Below are 13,084 nucleotides of genomic sequence, written 5' to 3'. Positions count from 1 at the left end.
TCAACGGAAAAAAATCCGTCGGTAACCAAAAATCTGTCTGTAATAAAGACTAAATCTGTCTGTATTAAGCAATTTTCTAGTTGTGATTAAAAAGTATAGGCTAAAGTATGTTGTTGGATTACTAAACTAAAAGAATTTGATTGATGGCAAAAATTAGTGACTAAAACTAATAAATTTTGATGGCCCTCTAGTCAGGGACGTGATTATGTGTATTGTTATGGGGGCAAGTGCCCTCACTACAATTTGAAATTATTTTTGAGTAATATATGATAACAATATTTATTTGTCCCCATTAAATTATTGAATTTGTCCTCAAAATAAGTTTTTACTCAACTTTTGATACTTAATAGTTAATTTAAGAATTTCATATTAGATGCCTATTAGAATTATCAATTTTCAATTTAAATGAGATTGGTGCTTTTTTAGAAATTAACCCGAAAGAGTATTATTTATCTTCTTTTAAAATTAACTTTAGTTTTTCTGTAGCAACTGTATTAATTTAAAAAGCTTTTTTAACTATGAATATCAGTATAAAAGATGGCTACTAAGTATACAAGAAGTAAATTTTAAAGAGAGAGAGAGAGAATTTTTGATTATATTGTTAAAAAATTGCTCAATTTTTTACCATATAAAATCTAAAAAATTAAATTTTAAATTAGAGCATTAGTTATCTTCTTTTAAAATTAACTTTAATTTTTCTGTAACAACTGTATTAATTTAAAAAAATCTTTTTTTAAATTAAGGCGTTAAACACATTGATGCTACACATTTTCTTCTAAAAGAAGGCTTCTTTCAAATTGTATATCAGGAAATGTTAAAGAGTCAATATTTTAAATAATAATAAAAAAAAGAATTGGCCTATAAGGCATCAATGAGGTAATCCCGAAAAAACGAAAAAAAAAAGATAAAATTACTATTTTCTCAAGTTAACATCCCATTCCTTTCAGGATAAAAAAAAATGGAGCAATGAAAATGGTAAAACAATATATACCCTCGGAATACGAGAACAAATATATGATAATAATTAAATTATTTAAACATGAGCAAACAAATAAAATAGCATACTACTTTTTTTTTCTTTTATCTCTATTTAAGTAGTTGAGTAAAGTATCGTTTTTATCCCCAATGTTTGGGGTAAGTCCTAAAGTTATTCCTAACATTCTAATCGTCTTATTTAAGTCCCTAACGTTTTAAGATTGACTCAATATTGTCCTGCCGTTAGGGATCCGTTAACAAAATTGACGGCGGAACAAAATTGAGACGATTTTGAAATGTTAGGGACTTAAATAGGACGAAAACGTTAAGGACAAAAACGATACATAAAAATAAATTTTAATTTAATTTTATCTTTCAATAATATTAATTTTTTATTGTACATAGTATTCAATTATTTTTTAATTACATCTAAATAAATTACACTTAATCACATTACTTTCATTTTAAATAAATTTATTTTTTTTATAATTTTAAAGAATTTTGATACATTAGAGACAAAAGGTATAATTTATATTTTATTGTATATATATCATTTTTTTTTCTTTTCTACAAGTTTATATATTAGTCATTTTACAAACATTTCATGATAACTAAAAATTTTTAAGAGTAAAATTATTAAAAAAATTAATTTATTTAAAATGAAAGTAATATGATTAAGTGTAATTTACTTGGATGTGATGAAAAAATAATTGAATACTATGTATAGTAAAAAATTAATATTATTGAAGGATAAAATTAAAATTTATTTTTATGTATCATTTTTTTCCCCAACGTTTTCGTCCTATTTAAGTCCCTAACGTTTCAAAATCGTCTCAATTTTATCCCGCTGTCAATTCTGTTAACGGATCTCGAATGGCAAGACAACATTGAGTCAGTTTTAAAACGTTAGGGACTTAAATAGGACCACTAAAACATTAGGAACAACTTTGAGACTTATCCCAAACATTTGGGACAAAAACGATACTTTATTCTAAATAGTTTTACATAACACTACGTGACATAGGATATAAGAGAGAAAAGAACATAGTTATTGTTTGAAATTAAACAAAAAGTCTTCCTTTTAACCCATATGAGAATATCTGAACAAAAAGCACTTCCCAATGCCAGTCCAACAACAAATCCTCCCACATAACCGATGAAAATTATTTTCCAGTCAAATTCCACAAAAGATTTTGAGCCAGAGTAGTCTTGATGGCCATTAGATTCAGGTGGTTGATGTCTAGTACAATCATCACATTTCTTCTTCAGTTGAATTTCACACAAAGTATTAAACTACTCTTCTACTTTTGTCTATGACAACAATAAAAAATTTCGTGACCCACAAATTCAACTCAACAAAATACATAAATTCAATTATAATTTTAATTTTTATTATCTTATCTTATCTTTTCTTTATCTTTTCTTTATTTGTTTTTATCTTTCATAGGACAATACTCTATATATATTTAATTTTATCTTCATAATTTACAAATTCAATTCAATCAATCAAAAAATACAAAATATAATATTCTTCCTCTCTTCTTTTCTTATTCTTTCACAATTTTATCACAAAAATATGTTTACAGGAACACAAGAAACAAGCATTTGGGCGTGCCACATGTCCTCAAAGGCCTCTAAATCTCTAGCCAAACTTGCTTAGGGCGTGCCACATGCCAATCTTGAGCGTGATACTCTGGACATTTTTTTAGGAAAGTCTCCAAGACATGAATGAAGGGCGTGCAACACGCCAATATTTGGTGTGCCACACGTCCAAAGAAGAGATTTCCAGGGCTGAAATTTTGTAGCGTGTCACACGCCAATCATAAGAGGCGTGCCATTCAAAGGTTCCTCCAAGCTAGAAGTTGACATGCAACACATCAAGGGTGAGCGTGCCACATGCTAAGGTTGCATGCTTCCAGGACTGAAATTTTGATGGTGTGCAACACGTCAAAGGTGGGCGTGCCACACACCCATGTTTGACAAGCCCAATTACCACTCTAAGTCCATGATGTTGAAGAATTGAATCACCAAACTTTGAATCTGAATTACAAGGAAGATTACTAGTCAGTTAAGAGTCATTAAAAAAAGATTTGATTTGAATTAGATTTGATTCTGTTTTGATTTAGTTTTGTATTTAAATTCTAGGTTTCGGTTTAGGTTTTAAATAAGTCCAAGGATTGTTTTCACGAGGTGGACATCATATCTCATATAGTTTACACTAGACTTTAGAGTTTTTGTTTTCATTCCACTGTGAGTAACTAATCTCCTTTGTTAAGGTTAGGAGCTTTGTTCATCTTTTTATGGATTATTAATCTAATTTTACTTTATATGAGGTTTGTACTTTAATCTATTTTATGATTGAGTTTTCGTTCTTCATCCCTAAAGATTCAAAATTGTTGGAAAACATTCTAACTTTGTTTTAGATTTTAAATATTGTTTTGAAAAACTTAATATTAGAATTAACTTGAAAACTCTTTCTCACAACTTTTTTATTTGACTATGAATAATGTTTCAAAGAGTGTGCAATACTTTGTGATTTTCAATTGCTCTAGTTTGAAAAGTGACATAAAATTTGGATTAGAAAACTTTTAGAAATCATTCTTCTTTCTTGTAAGTTTCAATTGTTTAAGACTAGCTTGAATAAGTGATATATAATCCAACCTAAAATTATTCTTGAATCTTATTTGAAACTAAATAAGATTTGTGCTTAACCTCTTTTCTTAATTAGTTGACCAAAGAATTGACAATTAGTTAATTAAGGAGAAATTGGATTCTCAAGGAATTGAAATTCAATTATATATGATTTTATCGTGATTGATCTCTACATGCTTTAACATTCTCACCATCATTATTTTCACTTACAGTTTGCTATTTACTTTTCCTCTGTTTATATGTTTGCTTTAATTCCTCATTCATTCTTCTGTTTCTTGATTTGTCTTATTAGAATAATCAATTAATCATTGTTGTTTAGTCCTTTAATCTTCGTGGGAATGATAACTTATTCACTGTGATATTACTTAATACGATTCAGTGCACTTGTCGAATTGTGGTTTTGAAAAATTTCACATCAATAGACTGCTTTGTATATTTGTAGATATTGTATTTGTGGATGTTAGGTTAATTGCTGATATTAGGTATTACCTTTGACTATAGTTTCTGCACAAACATTGCTATTTTAATAGTGATCACAGAATGAGAAAAAGCACACATTAAGGAGGAGCTAATCAAATGAAAGAGAAGGAAAAATCAATATGCATGAAAGTGGATCATCAAAGAGAAGTATCATTAACTCTTCTCACCTCTTTTAATATCAATTCATTTTCTTTTATAATGTTTGTCATCAAGAGAAAGATTGTTGAGTTTAAATAAAAATAACAATAATTTGATAATGACAAATATTAGTGATTTCGGTTGAAAGCCCAAAAATGTGTATAATATATATGTTCACTGTGCAGAAAAATAAAATATTCAAAACAGGCCCAAAGCTCCCTTAACAACACTTATTATCTTCTAGCCCGTAACCAAGTGTTCAAATTTCCAAGACTCTAACCAAACAATCACTTTTCTCTTCTGACCATAACCCATGTGACTAATCTTAAACCAAGGATAAAAAGATGTTTCACAAGTAAAAATGTATACTCAGATTAGGTTTAAGAAAAGTGAAAAAGGTGGATTACCAAATTTATGCATCAAAAGGGAAAAAAAGGAAAAAGTCAAAGATTGAAGGCAAAAAGAGAAAAATCAAATCAAATTTGGTTAAGAGGCAAAACAAAGAAGAAAGTTGTCATCTTTGTACAATCACTATAACTTGTTGAAGTACCATCTTTCTGTTTTCGGGCAAGAAAAAGAAAATGAATGTTGTTTTACTCTATTGTAAATCAAATGTCACAATTGAAACTTGAAGCCAAAGAATGGATCAATAGTTCATATTTTTTATGTCAAAGAAAAAGAAAGAAAGAAAAGTAGTTAGGTAAGAATTCAAGTTAACTCTATAATCCATGAAATTATTGCTGCTGTCCTATCTCTTCTTTGCGTCTCTAATCTGATTTATGAGAAAAAAGAATAAAGACAAAGGTGTTTAACCAAGCTCAAATTTTGATAGCTTTATTCTTATTTAAAAGGATAAATAGCCAAAAATTAAAACAAGAAGAGTGAGCACACTGTTTCGGCCTTCATAGCTTTCTAGTTATATTTTTTTCTTCTTCATGGATTTACATTGAATTTTATGTTCTTCAGTTTTATCCTTCTTTGTTTTTAAATCAATGGAAAAAGGCAAATATGTGAGTCATTAATAAAAGCCATTAAAAGAAAAGGCAAAGAGAGTAATCATGGAGAAAAATCAGAAAATTATTCCAATTTCTTTTGTACATATTTCTATTTTGTAATCATTATATCCCGAGAAGATTTTCTTGTTAAGTTGGGTGAGCACTTAATGGTTGTAAGACTGGGAGTGAACCTATCTAAATCAAGCTTTGGTAAAAGTTTGATTGTCCTAATAGGATTAGGTTGAATTCTTGGAAATTGGTGTTTGTAAATCTTTAGATAGTGGAAATTCTACCACAGTTGTGATAGAGACTAGATGTAGGTCACATTGCACATGGTGGTTGAACCAAGATGCATGACTGTGTCATTTATTCTTCTCTGCTCTATTTCTTTTTTACTTTTGATATGAGACAAAATGAAATTATCTCCTGAATAAACAATCTTGCAGATGTCACAACAACTTAGTCTATTACTGATCAATCGTCAAAAGACAAAACAAAATTGTCTCCTACATAATCAATATTGCAGACTCAATAACAACACTGACTTAAATTCAGTTTGAAGTTGCAGTATACAAATTTAAAAAAGACCATAGATTCAGCTCCCATCCTAGACTATTGAGAGCCTTCAATATATAGCACATATCATCGGATTGGAAACAAACAAACAAAAACAAAACATCAAGGATAAAACCATGATGTTGAACAAAGAAAGAAACTAAATAAAAGGGACAATATATGATTCTGTTGTCACTTGTGATCCAAGTTTCAAAGGACATTACAAATGAATGGCTCTTGAGAGACAACAATGAGCTTGCTGCCTATATACTGTATTGGCCATGAGGTGAAGGCAATGCCAACAGATGCACCCCATTGCCACATGTTTAAATCTCCTCCTCCTGTAGCAATTGCTAGACTCTTGACCATCACCACTTGAAGAATCACAATGCCAAAAATTATTCCCCAAAACAATTTCGTCCTCCCTGTTCCTTTAAATATACCTCTTCCATCAAGCTTCCTTGCTTTCAGAACAGCAAAGACTTGGAACAAAACCAACAGATTAAAGACGAACGTGTCTTTCACATTGCCATCGATAGCCAATAGATTTTCGCCTTTGAATTGGAAGGTTAAGAGGACAGCTATCTCATGAGAGGCATGAATGAGTATGTTTTTGAGAATTTCGTTGCTGATGAGTGGTTGGTTAGGCCTTGCAGGCTGCTGCTCCCGCATGAACTCGTCTGTTGTTTTTCGCTCCACCACTATGGCGAGAACAGCTAAAGTACCAATGATGAGCTTCAACCACAGTATTTGCAGCACTGCGTATGGGATTTCTTGAACAGAAATACCTGTCAAAATATTAATTGTTGGCGGTTGATCTGTCGAAATTATGGAAACGAAGTCTGTCACCAAGGAGGCTAAGTTTGCAGCAAGCAGAAACTGAATGAAAACTCTGATGTTATCATAAATCCCTCTCCAAATTTGTAGGACAGAAAAAAAAGACACAAAACCTCCGTTAAGGACGACTATGTCAGAATTCTCTACGGCTATGTTGTTACCCTTAAAACCCATATGAATGGCAACATCACCTTCTACCAAGGCTGGGGCATCGCCGGGGCTGTTTCCGGTGACTGTAACCACATGGCCTTTTTTTTCAAGCATTTCACTAGGAGGAGCTTGTCAGACGAACTAGCCTTGGCCATCACGCAGATTTGTTCAACAATATCTAGTCTTTCGCTATGCGAATAGTTTCGAAATTCCAGCGCTTCCATTACCTGTCCATTACAGAATTCTTGATTGGGATGAAGGATGCCACACTCAGAAGCTATAGCTTTTGCTGTTGAAACATCCTCGCTTGTAATTAGTTTGATGTTCACTCCTGCTTGTTTGCAATCTTGTACAGCTTCCGGCACCCCAGAATGGATGAGATCCTTGAAACCTATCAGTGCTAGTAAGACTAATGTGTCATCTTCAATCCGTGGATGGGATTCAGAAATGTCGTTGAGTGCTTTATGTGCAAATGCTATGCATTTGAACCGTTCCTGTTCCATCAATTGCATTGCACATTCTACATTTCTCCTTGTGTCATTATCTAAGGCTTTCACATCCCCTTTAACTCCATAATAATATGAACACTTGGAAAGTATCCCCTCGGCTTTTCCGTTCACATGCACATGAATTGTGTGGTCACCTTCATTCCTTAAAAGAACTTTTCTTTGCTTCATTTCTTCGTTCAATGTTTCAACATGGAGAACATTGAAACCTTCCCTTGACTCTTGGGCATCCATGCCTAATTCCGTAGCGGCCCAACAGATAATGTCATCCTCATTTGAAATATGTCCTAGACCAATCCCCAGGCAGACCAGGTGTCGAATGTTCGCTGCTATTAACTGTGATAATGATGAAGAACTATCCTCTCCCTCTTCATGGATAAAGAATTTTTTACCTAACCAAAGTTTGAACTTGTTTTGTTTCACGGGTGTTAGTATTTCATTGGTGTCAGTACATATAACAGTGGTTGAGGCAAGCTGAACACAAGCTGAGAACTGTCTGAATAATGCTTGATTCTTTAGCATTCTCTTCACTGCGTAGCTAACTGTAATTGCCACAGCCAAAGGCAACCCTTCAGGGATTGCCGATGTTGCAACGGCCACTGCGCTCACCATAAGCCCAACTACTTTAGGCCAAGCATCATAGGCGTTACTCTTGCCGGATCTAAACATTAGTGAACCATCATTATTTCTCATATAACCAGAGAAAAACCGAACTAGCAGAACAATCAATGTGGATGCTGTTACTACAGATCCAATTATACTTGTTATTCTGGTCAGTGCTATAAGCCGGCTTTCAAGAGATCTCCATTTGTGAGGTTCCTGGCCTAGAAGGCTCATTATCTCATTCCATTTGGTGTTTTCACCTACTGAAGTTACTAGCATCTTACCATGGCCATGATCAACCTTTGTCCCAGAAAACAAGAAAGGATTTGTGCCTTTACTAACCTCGACTTGGTGCTCCACTCCCAAGGTTGATTCATCCACAAGCAATGGCAATAATGAATTGGAACTCAAAAGAACTCCATCTGCAGGAACTTGGCAGCCATTCCTTAAGCAAACAACATCTCCGACGACGATGTCAGATACCAAAACCTGCTGCTCCTGCCCATTTCTTACTACTTGAATAAACTGGTTTTCATTGCTCATCTGTAGCAGCTTATTGAAGTGTCTATAGGGCCAGAAGTGACTAATTGAACAAACGGCAACAACAACAAGAACAGCAATGAAAATGCTTCCACCATTATACCATCCATGTATGAATCCATCTCCCCTTATGTTGAAAACAAGAGACAGGGTGGCACATACCAATAGGATAATGAGTATTGGATCCTTCATTACTGATAGCACATAGTGGAGGAAGCTCTTTGTTGTTAGCTTATGATAATTGTTGTTGAACCCGAACGCTTTGTGTCGACAGGAAATTTCTTCCGGGCTTCCATTGATGCCGTTCCTTTCATCGGTTTGAAGCAACCTTACAAGACCATCTACACCTCCAAATTGATGAGCTAGTGTGCCATGATCTTTGTCCTTCACAAGGTTGCTTATGCGTGTCTTGTTAAGATCTGAAAAGAACAAGTCTGGCTCACCAACATGGATGGCAACAAATGATGATGGAGTATTGTGATTTCTCTTGGCAGCAACTTCATTGAAAAGAGAAGCTATAGCTCTATAGGAGTAAATAGCAGCAAAGGCCACTTGCCACCTGTGTCTTGCATTGTTTACAACGGCACAAGATTCTTGCGAATTGATCATCACAATAATTAAGCTTTGCAATCTTGGAAAAATGGGGAAGAAAAGGTGGAGAGATTTAAGGGTAACACACTTAAAATGGAGCTATTTCAAGTCACTGGAAAGAGTACTTTGACACTGGTGTAGCAAGAGAAATTTCATGGAATTGAAGTGCGGTATGTCTCAATCAGGTTTCTTCAACTTAATTGATTCGGGTAGTTTCGTTGAAATATAAGATCATTATCCCATACTCAAAAGTCAAAAAATCATTTCTAAAAGAGTACGGTGACTTTTTTCTTATGAATTGCATCAACGGATCAACCTAATAATATTTTTTTTTAGAAATGTTGGATGAATAAGTCATTCTTTAACCGAGTCTAACAAAGTCTTTTCTCTTCTTATATTTTTCATCCTTCTTCTTCAAATAATTTTTATGAGTTAATAGTCAAATTAGTCCATGAAAGATAAGATATTTTTAAATTCATTCCTAACAATTTTTTTCAATCAAATTAGTCCTTTAAAGATTACGAAATAATCATATCTGTCTTTCAATTACTCTACTCATAATTTTTGTCAACGATTGATGATATAAAATGTTAACTGATAACATACATAACATGTTCAATTGGCCGTTAACTAAATATGTTTAAGAAAATCTATCAATTTAGTCACTAGATCATATTGAGAATAGAATTTTTATAATTAGAAAAAATGACTAAATTAATAAATTTTCATAAATATATTTGGTCAATATCTAATTAGACATATTAGGTATTATAGCATTAATCTTTAAACAAAATTATTAATGGAGTGACTGGAGGACAAATATGATTAATTCGTAATCTTTCAAGGATCAATTTGATTGAAAAAATTTTCCAGGGATGAATTTGAAGAATGTCTTATCTTTTAGTAATTTGACTATTAAGCCTAACTTTTATTGTGCCAATTGTTACGGACCCACACAGGTCCAGCCCGATTACCCGGCGGGTCGGGGACACCGCCTCCGACCCATGCCCGAACCACCAGGATAAGGAAACCCGACGGGTCGGCCCCCCACGCCCGACCCGGAGTAACGCGCGACTTGCCACTGCGGCTCAAGTCACCACGCCCAGCAAACCGGTTGGATCGGTATCCTCGAGGCAGCACCCGAAATCCCGACCTGAAGTCCGGAGCGACTTGCTCCTCCCACGTGGACCAGAACAGCTCACAGAAGCTTCTTGGCCAGTAGGCTGGGCCATTTAATGGGCCCGCCCAGCACAGTATATAAGGGGAGAAGTCAGCTCTCCCCCCAAGGTACGCAGCATCTTACCCAATTTGGCTATAACCTCGTACGGACACTGACTTGATCGTCGGAGTCTCTTGCAGGTGGCCACCCCTTGTCCATTCTACCTTCGGTGTCGCCAGCCTTCAACTCACGTCCGGAAACCCACACAAAGTCACCCCGGGGTCTCGCCCACTCACCCTTTCATCGTCACTCGACCCATCGAGTACCCGAGATCTTCAGGTAACGAACATTGGCGCCTTTCTGTGGGGACCCTAGAACAGACATGGAGCGACTCCCCACTTCGGAACAGAACTCCGCGAAGGAAGCGGGGCCCGCCTGAGTAGGGCGAGTTCGACAGCTCGTACTGGCGAACAGCCACGATCCTCTATTCAGTCAAACCAACCAATCTACACCAAGACCCCCGAAAGACGTCCTTTCGGAGGAATGGGAGCCGACAGCGCCAAGATCATACAAGAGCTCAGACACAGAGTACAAAACCTTGAAAGGGAGCTGGCAGTGAGGAGTCGATCCCACGGCGACGACAGCCGATCCCACGGTGACGCCAGCCGATCCCGCACGCACACCCGCTCCCCTTCCCGAAGATACGAGAACAGAGAAAGGAGCCCAGCAAAGTGCGACAAAGCACATACACAGGCGACCTCTCGACCTACCCAAGGCAGGCCGAGAGCCACGGGGAGTCCCAAAGAGGGAAAGCCAAGAAACAACAGGAACCCATCATCATGGGAGCCACCCCTTTCCACCCCTCAATCCTCAAGGTCTAGCTTCCGAAGAATTTCGACAAGCCAACGGACATGAGGTACGATGGGACTAAGGATCCCCTGGAGCACCTCACAGCTTTTGAAGCAAGAATGAATTTGGAAGGAGTAGGCGACGCGGTCAGATGCCGAGCATTCCCTGTGACGCTAGCCGATCCAGCGATCCGATGGTTCAACGCACTCCCACAAGGGTCCATCACGGCCTTCGCAGACATCTCCCAAAGCTTTCTGGCTCGGTTCACGACACGCATAGCCAAGGCAAAGCACCCGATTAACTTACTAGGGGTTACCCAAAAACCCAGAGAGCCGACCAGGAAGTTCCTGGACAGATTCAACGACGAATGCTTGGAGATCGACGGCCTTACGGACTCAGTTGCTAGTCTCTGCCTGACGAACGGCCTGCTAAACGAGGACTTTAGGAAGCACCTCACTACCAAGTCCGTCTGATCCATGCAGGAAATTCAAAGCGTGGCCAAGGAATACATCAATGATGAGGAGGTGAGTCAGGTTATAGCAGCCAACAAACGGCAGCTCCCAAACCCCTCACCTCTGCAGGCCCCCCAGGTCGACAGATACAAAGAAGCTCCCAAGGATGGCACCCTAGCTAAGCAATCCAAGCAACCCCCACGGGTAGGGAGGTTCACAAACTACACGCCACTCACGGCGCCCATAGTGGAGGTTTACCAACAAATTGCAGACAAGGGATTCCTATCCAGACCTAGACCATTGAAAGAAAGAACAGGAGGCAACAAAAGCCTTTACTGCGATTATCACAAGGGATTCGGTCACAAGATCCAAGACTGCTTCGATCTCAAAGATGCCTTAGAGCAGGCCATCAGAGAAGGAAAGTTGAGCGAGTTCTCCCGGCTCATCAGAGAACCGAGGAGACGGGAACGTGAATGCTCCGAGGAAGATCATAGCTGGACTGTCAAGCCAAGGAAAGAACCCATATGGGACGCCAACAACCCCCCAACCTTTGTGGTCAACGTCGTGGTCGGGCGCGACAGCCCTCCTAAATCCAAGTCGGCAACAAAAAAGGATACCCGGATTCTATCCGTCTTGACAGAAGGTCCCATCGTCAGCAGAGGACCTCCCACGATGTCCTTTGGCCCAAAAGATAAATGGTTTCACGACCTCCCCGAAAACCCCCATGGTAGTTATAGGGATGGTCGGGACAGGGTTAGTCAGACGAATCCTCGTCGACACCGGGGCCGACTCTAACATCCTGTTTAGAAACGTATTCGATACCATGGGGCTCAAGGAGTCTGACCTCAAGAATCACCAGCACGGGGTTATGGGGCTAGGCGATAACTACATTAAACCCGACGGGACAATCTCCCTCCCAATCTGCCTAGGAACCGGTGACGCCAGGAGGTCGGTTATGGCGAACTTCGTAGTCCTCAGAGACTCCACAGCCTACAATATCATCTTGGGTAGAAAGACCATCAACGAGTTCTCAGCCATAATATGCACTAAATTCTTGATAATGAAGTTCATAACGGACAAGGGAACAGTTGGCTCCATAAGGGGAGACCTAGAAGCGGCAGTCGCCTGTGACAACGCCAGCCTCTCCCTAATGAAAGAATCTAAGAAGGCAACTGGCGTGTTCTTGGCAGACCTGGACATCAGGATGGAGGACAAGCCAAGACCAGAACCAGAAGGGGACATGGAAAAGTTTCAGATAGGAAAGTCGGCAGACCAGTTTACCTTCGTAAACAATAACCTACCCCCACGAACACAAGGGCCCCCTCATGGAGGTCGTAAGGGCGAACGGTGACCTCTTTGCGTGGACACCATCAGACATGCCGGGATTGGATCCCGAGGTCATGTCCCACCGACTAGCCGTGAAACCAGACGCCAAGCCAGTAGCCCAGCGGCGAAGAAAGATGTCTCAAGAAAGGGCCAATGAAGTCGCCAAACAAACAGCCAGGTTGTTGGAAGCAGGATTCATCAAAGAACTTGAGTACTCGACATGGCTGTCCAACGTCCTCTTTCCCCCTCCCCAACATTGACACCTTGCTAGACTCG

At 37.9% G+C, this 13,084-nt stretch overlaps 3 protein-coding genes across 3 annotated transcripts; 1 reads left to right on the top strand and 2 right to left on the bottom strand.

The window, feature by feature from the left end:
• Positions 6,006-6,806, bottom strand: LOC107636939 (calcium-transporting ATPase 12, plasma membrane-type-like). The gene has a single exon (XM_016340409.1). The coding sequence runs from the start codon at positions 6,804-6,806 to the stop codon at positions 6,006-6,008; it is 801 nt and encodes a 266-aa protein (XP_016195895.1).
• LOC107636940 (calcium-transporting ATPase 12, plasma membrane-type-like) lies at positions 6,827-9,040 on the bottom strand. Its single transcript, XM_016340411.1, has one exon. The coding sequence runs from the start codon at positions 9,038-9,040 to the stop codon at positions 6,827-6,829; it is 2,214 nt and encodes a 737-aa protein (XP_016195897.1).
• LOC107636941 lies at positions 11,093-11,503 on the top strand. Its single transcript, XM_016340412.1, has one exon. The coding sequence runs from the start codon at positions 11,093-11,095 to the stop codon at positions 11,501-11,503; it is 411 nt and encodes a 136-aa protein (XP_016195898.1).

The sequence above is a fragment of the Arachis ipaensis genome, chromosome B04 (genome assembly GCF_000816755.2).
Source record: "Arachis ipaensis cultivar K30076 chromosome B04, Araip1.1, whole genome shotgun sequence".
Classification (NCBI taxonomy): Eukaryota; Viridiplantae; Streptophyta; class Magnoliopsida; order Fabales; family Fabaceae; genus Arachis; species Arachis ipaensis.
Note: the sequence above shows the minus strand (reverse complement) of the source record. Positions and strands in the feature narration are given on the sequence as shown.

Bases quoted from the DNA above. Each gene is read 5' to 3' on its own strand.
- LOC107636939 (XM_016340409.1), bottom strand. From the start codon at position 6,806: ATGGGTTTTAAGGGTAACAACATAGCCGTAGAGAATTCTGACATAGTC.
- LOC107636941 (XM_016340412.1), top strand. From the start codon at position 11,093: ATGAGGTACGATGGGACTAAGGATCCCCTGGAGCACCTCACAGCTTTT.
- LOC107636940 (XM_016340411.1), bottom strand. From the start codon at position 9,040: ATGATCAATTCGCAAGAATCTTGTGCCGTTGTAAACAATGCAAGACAC.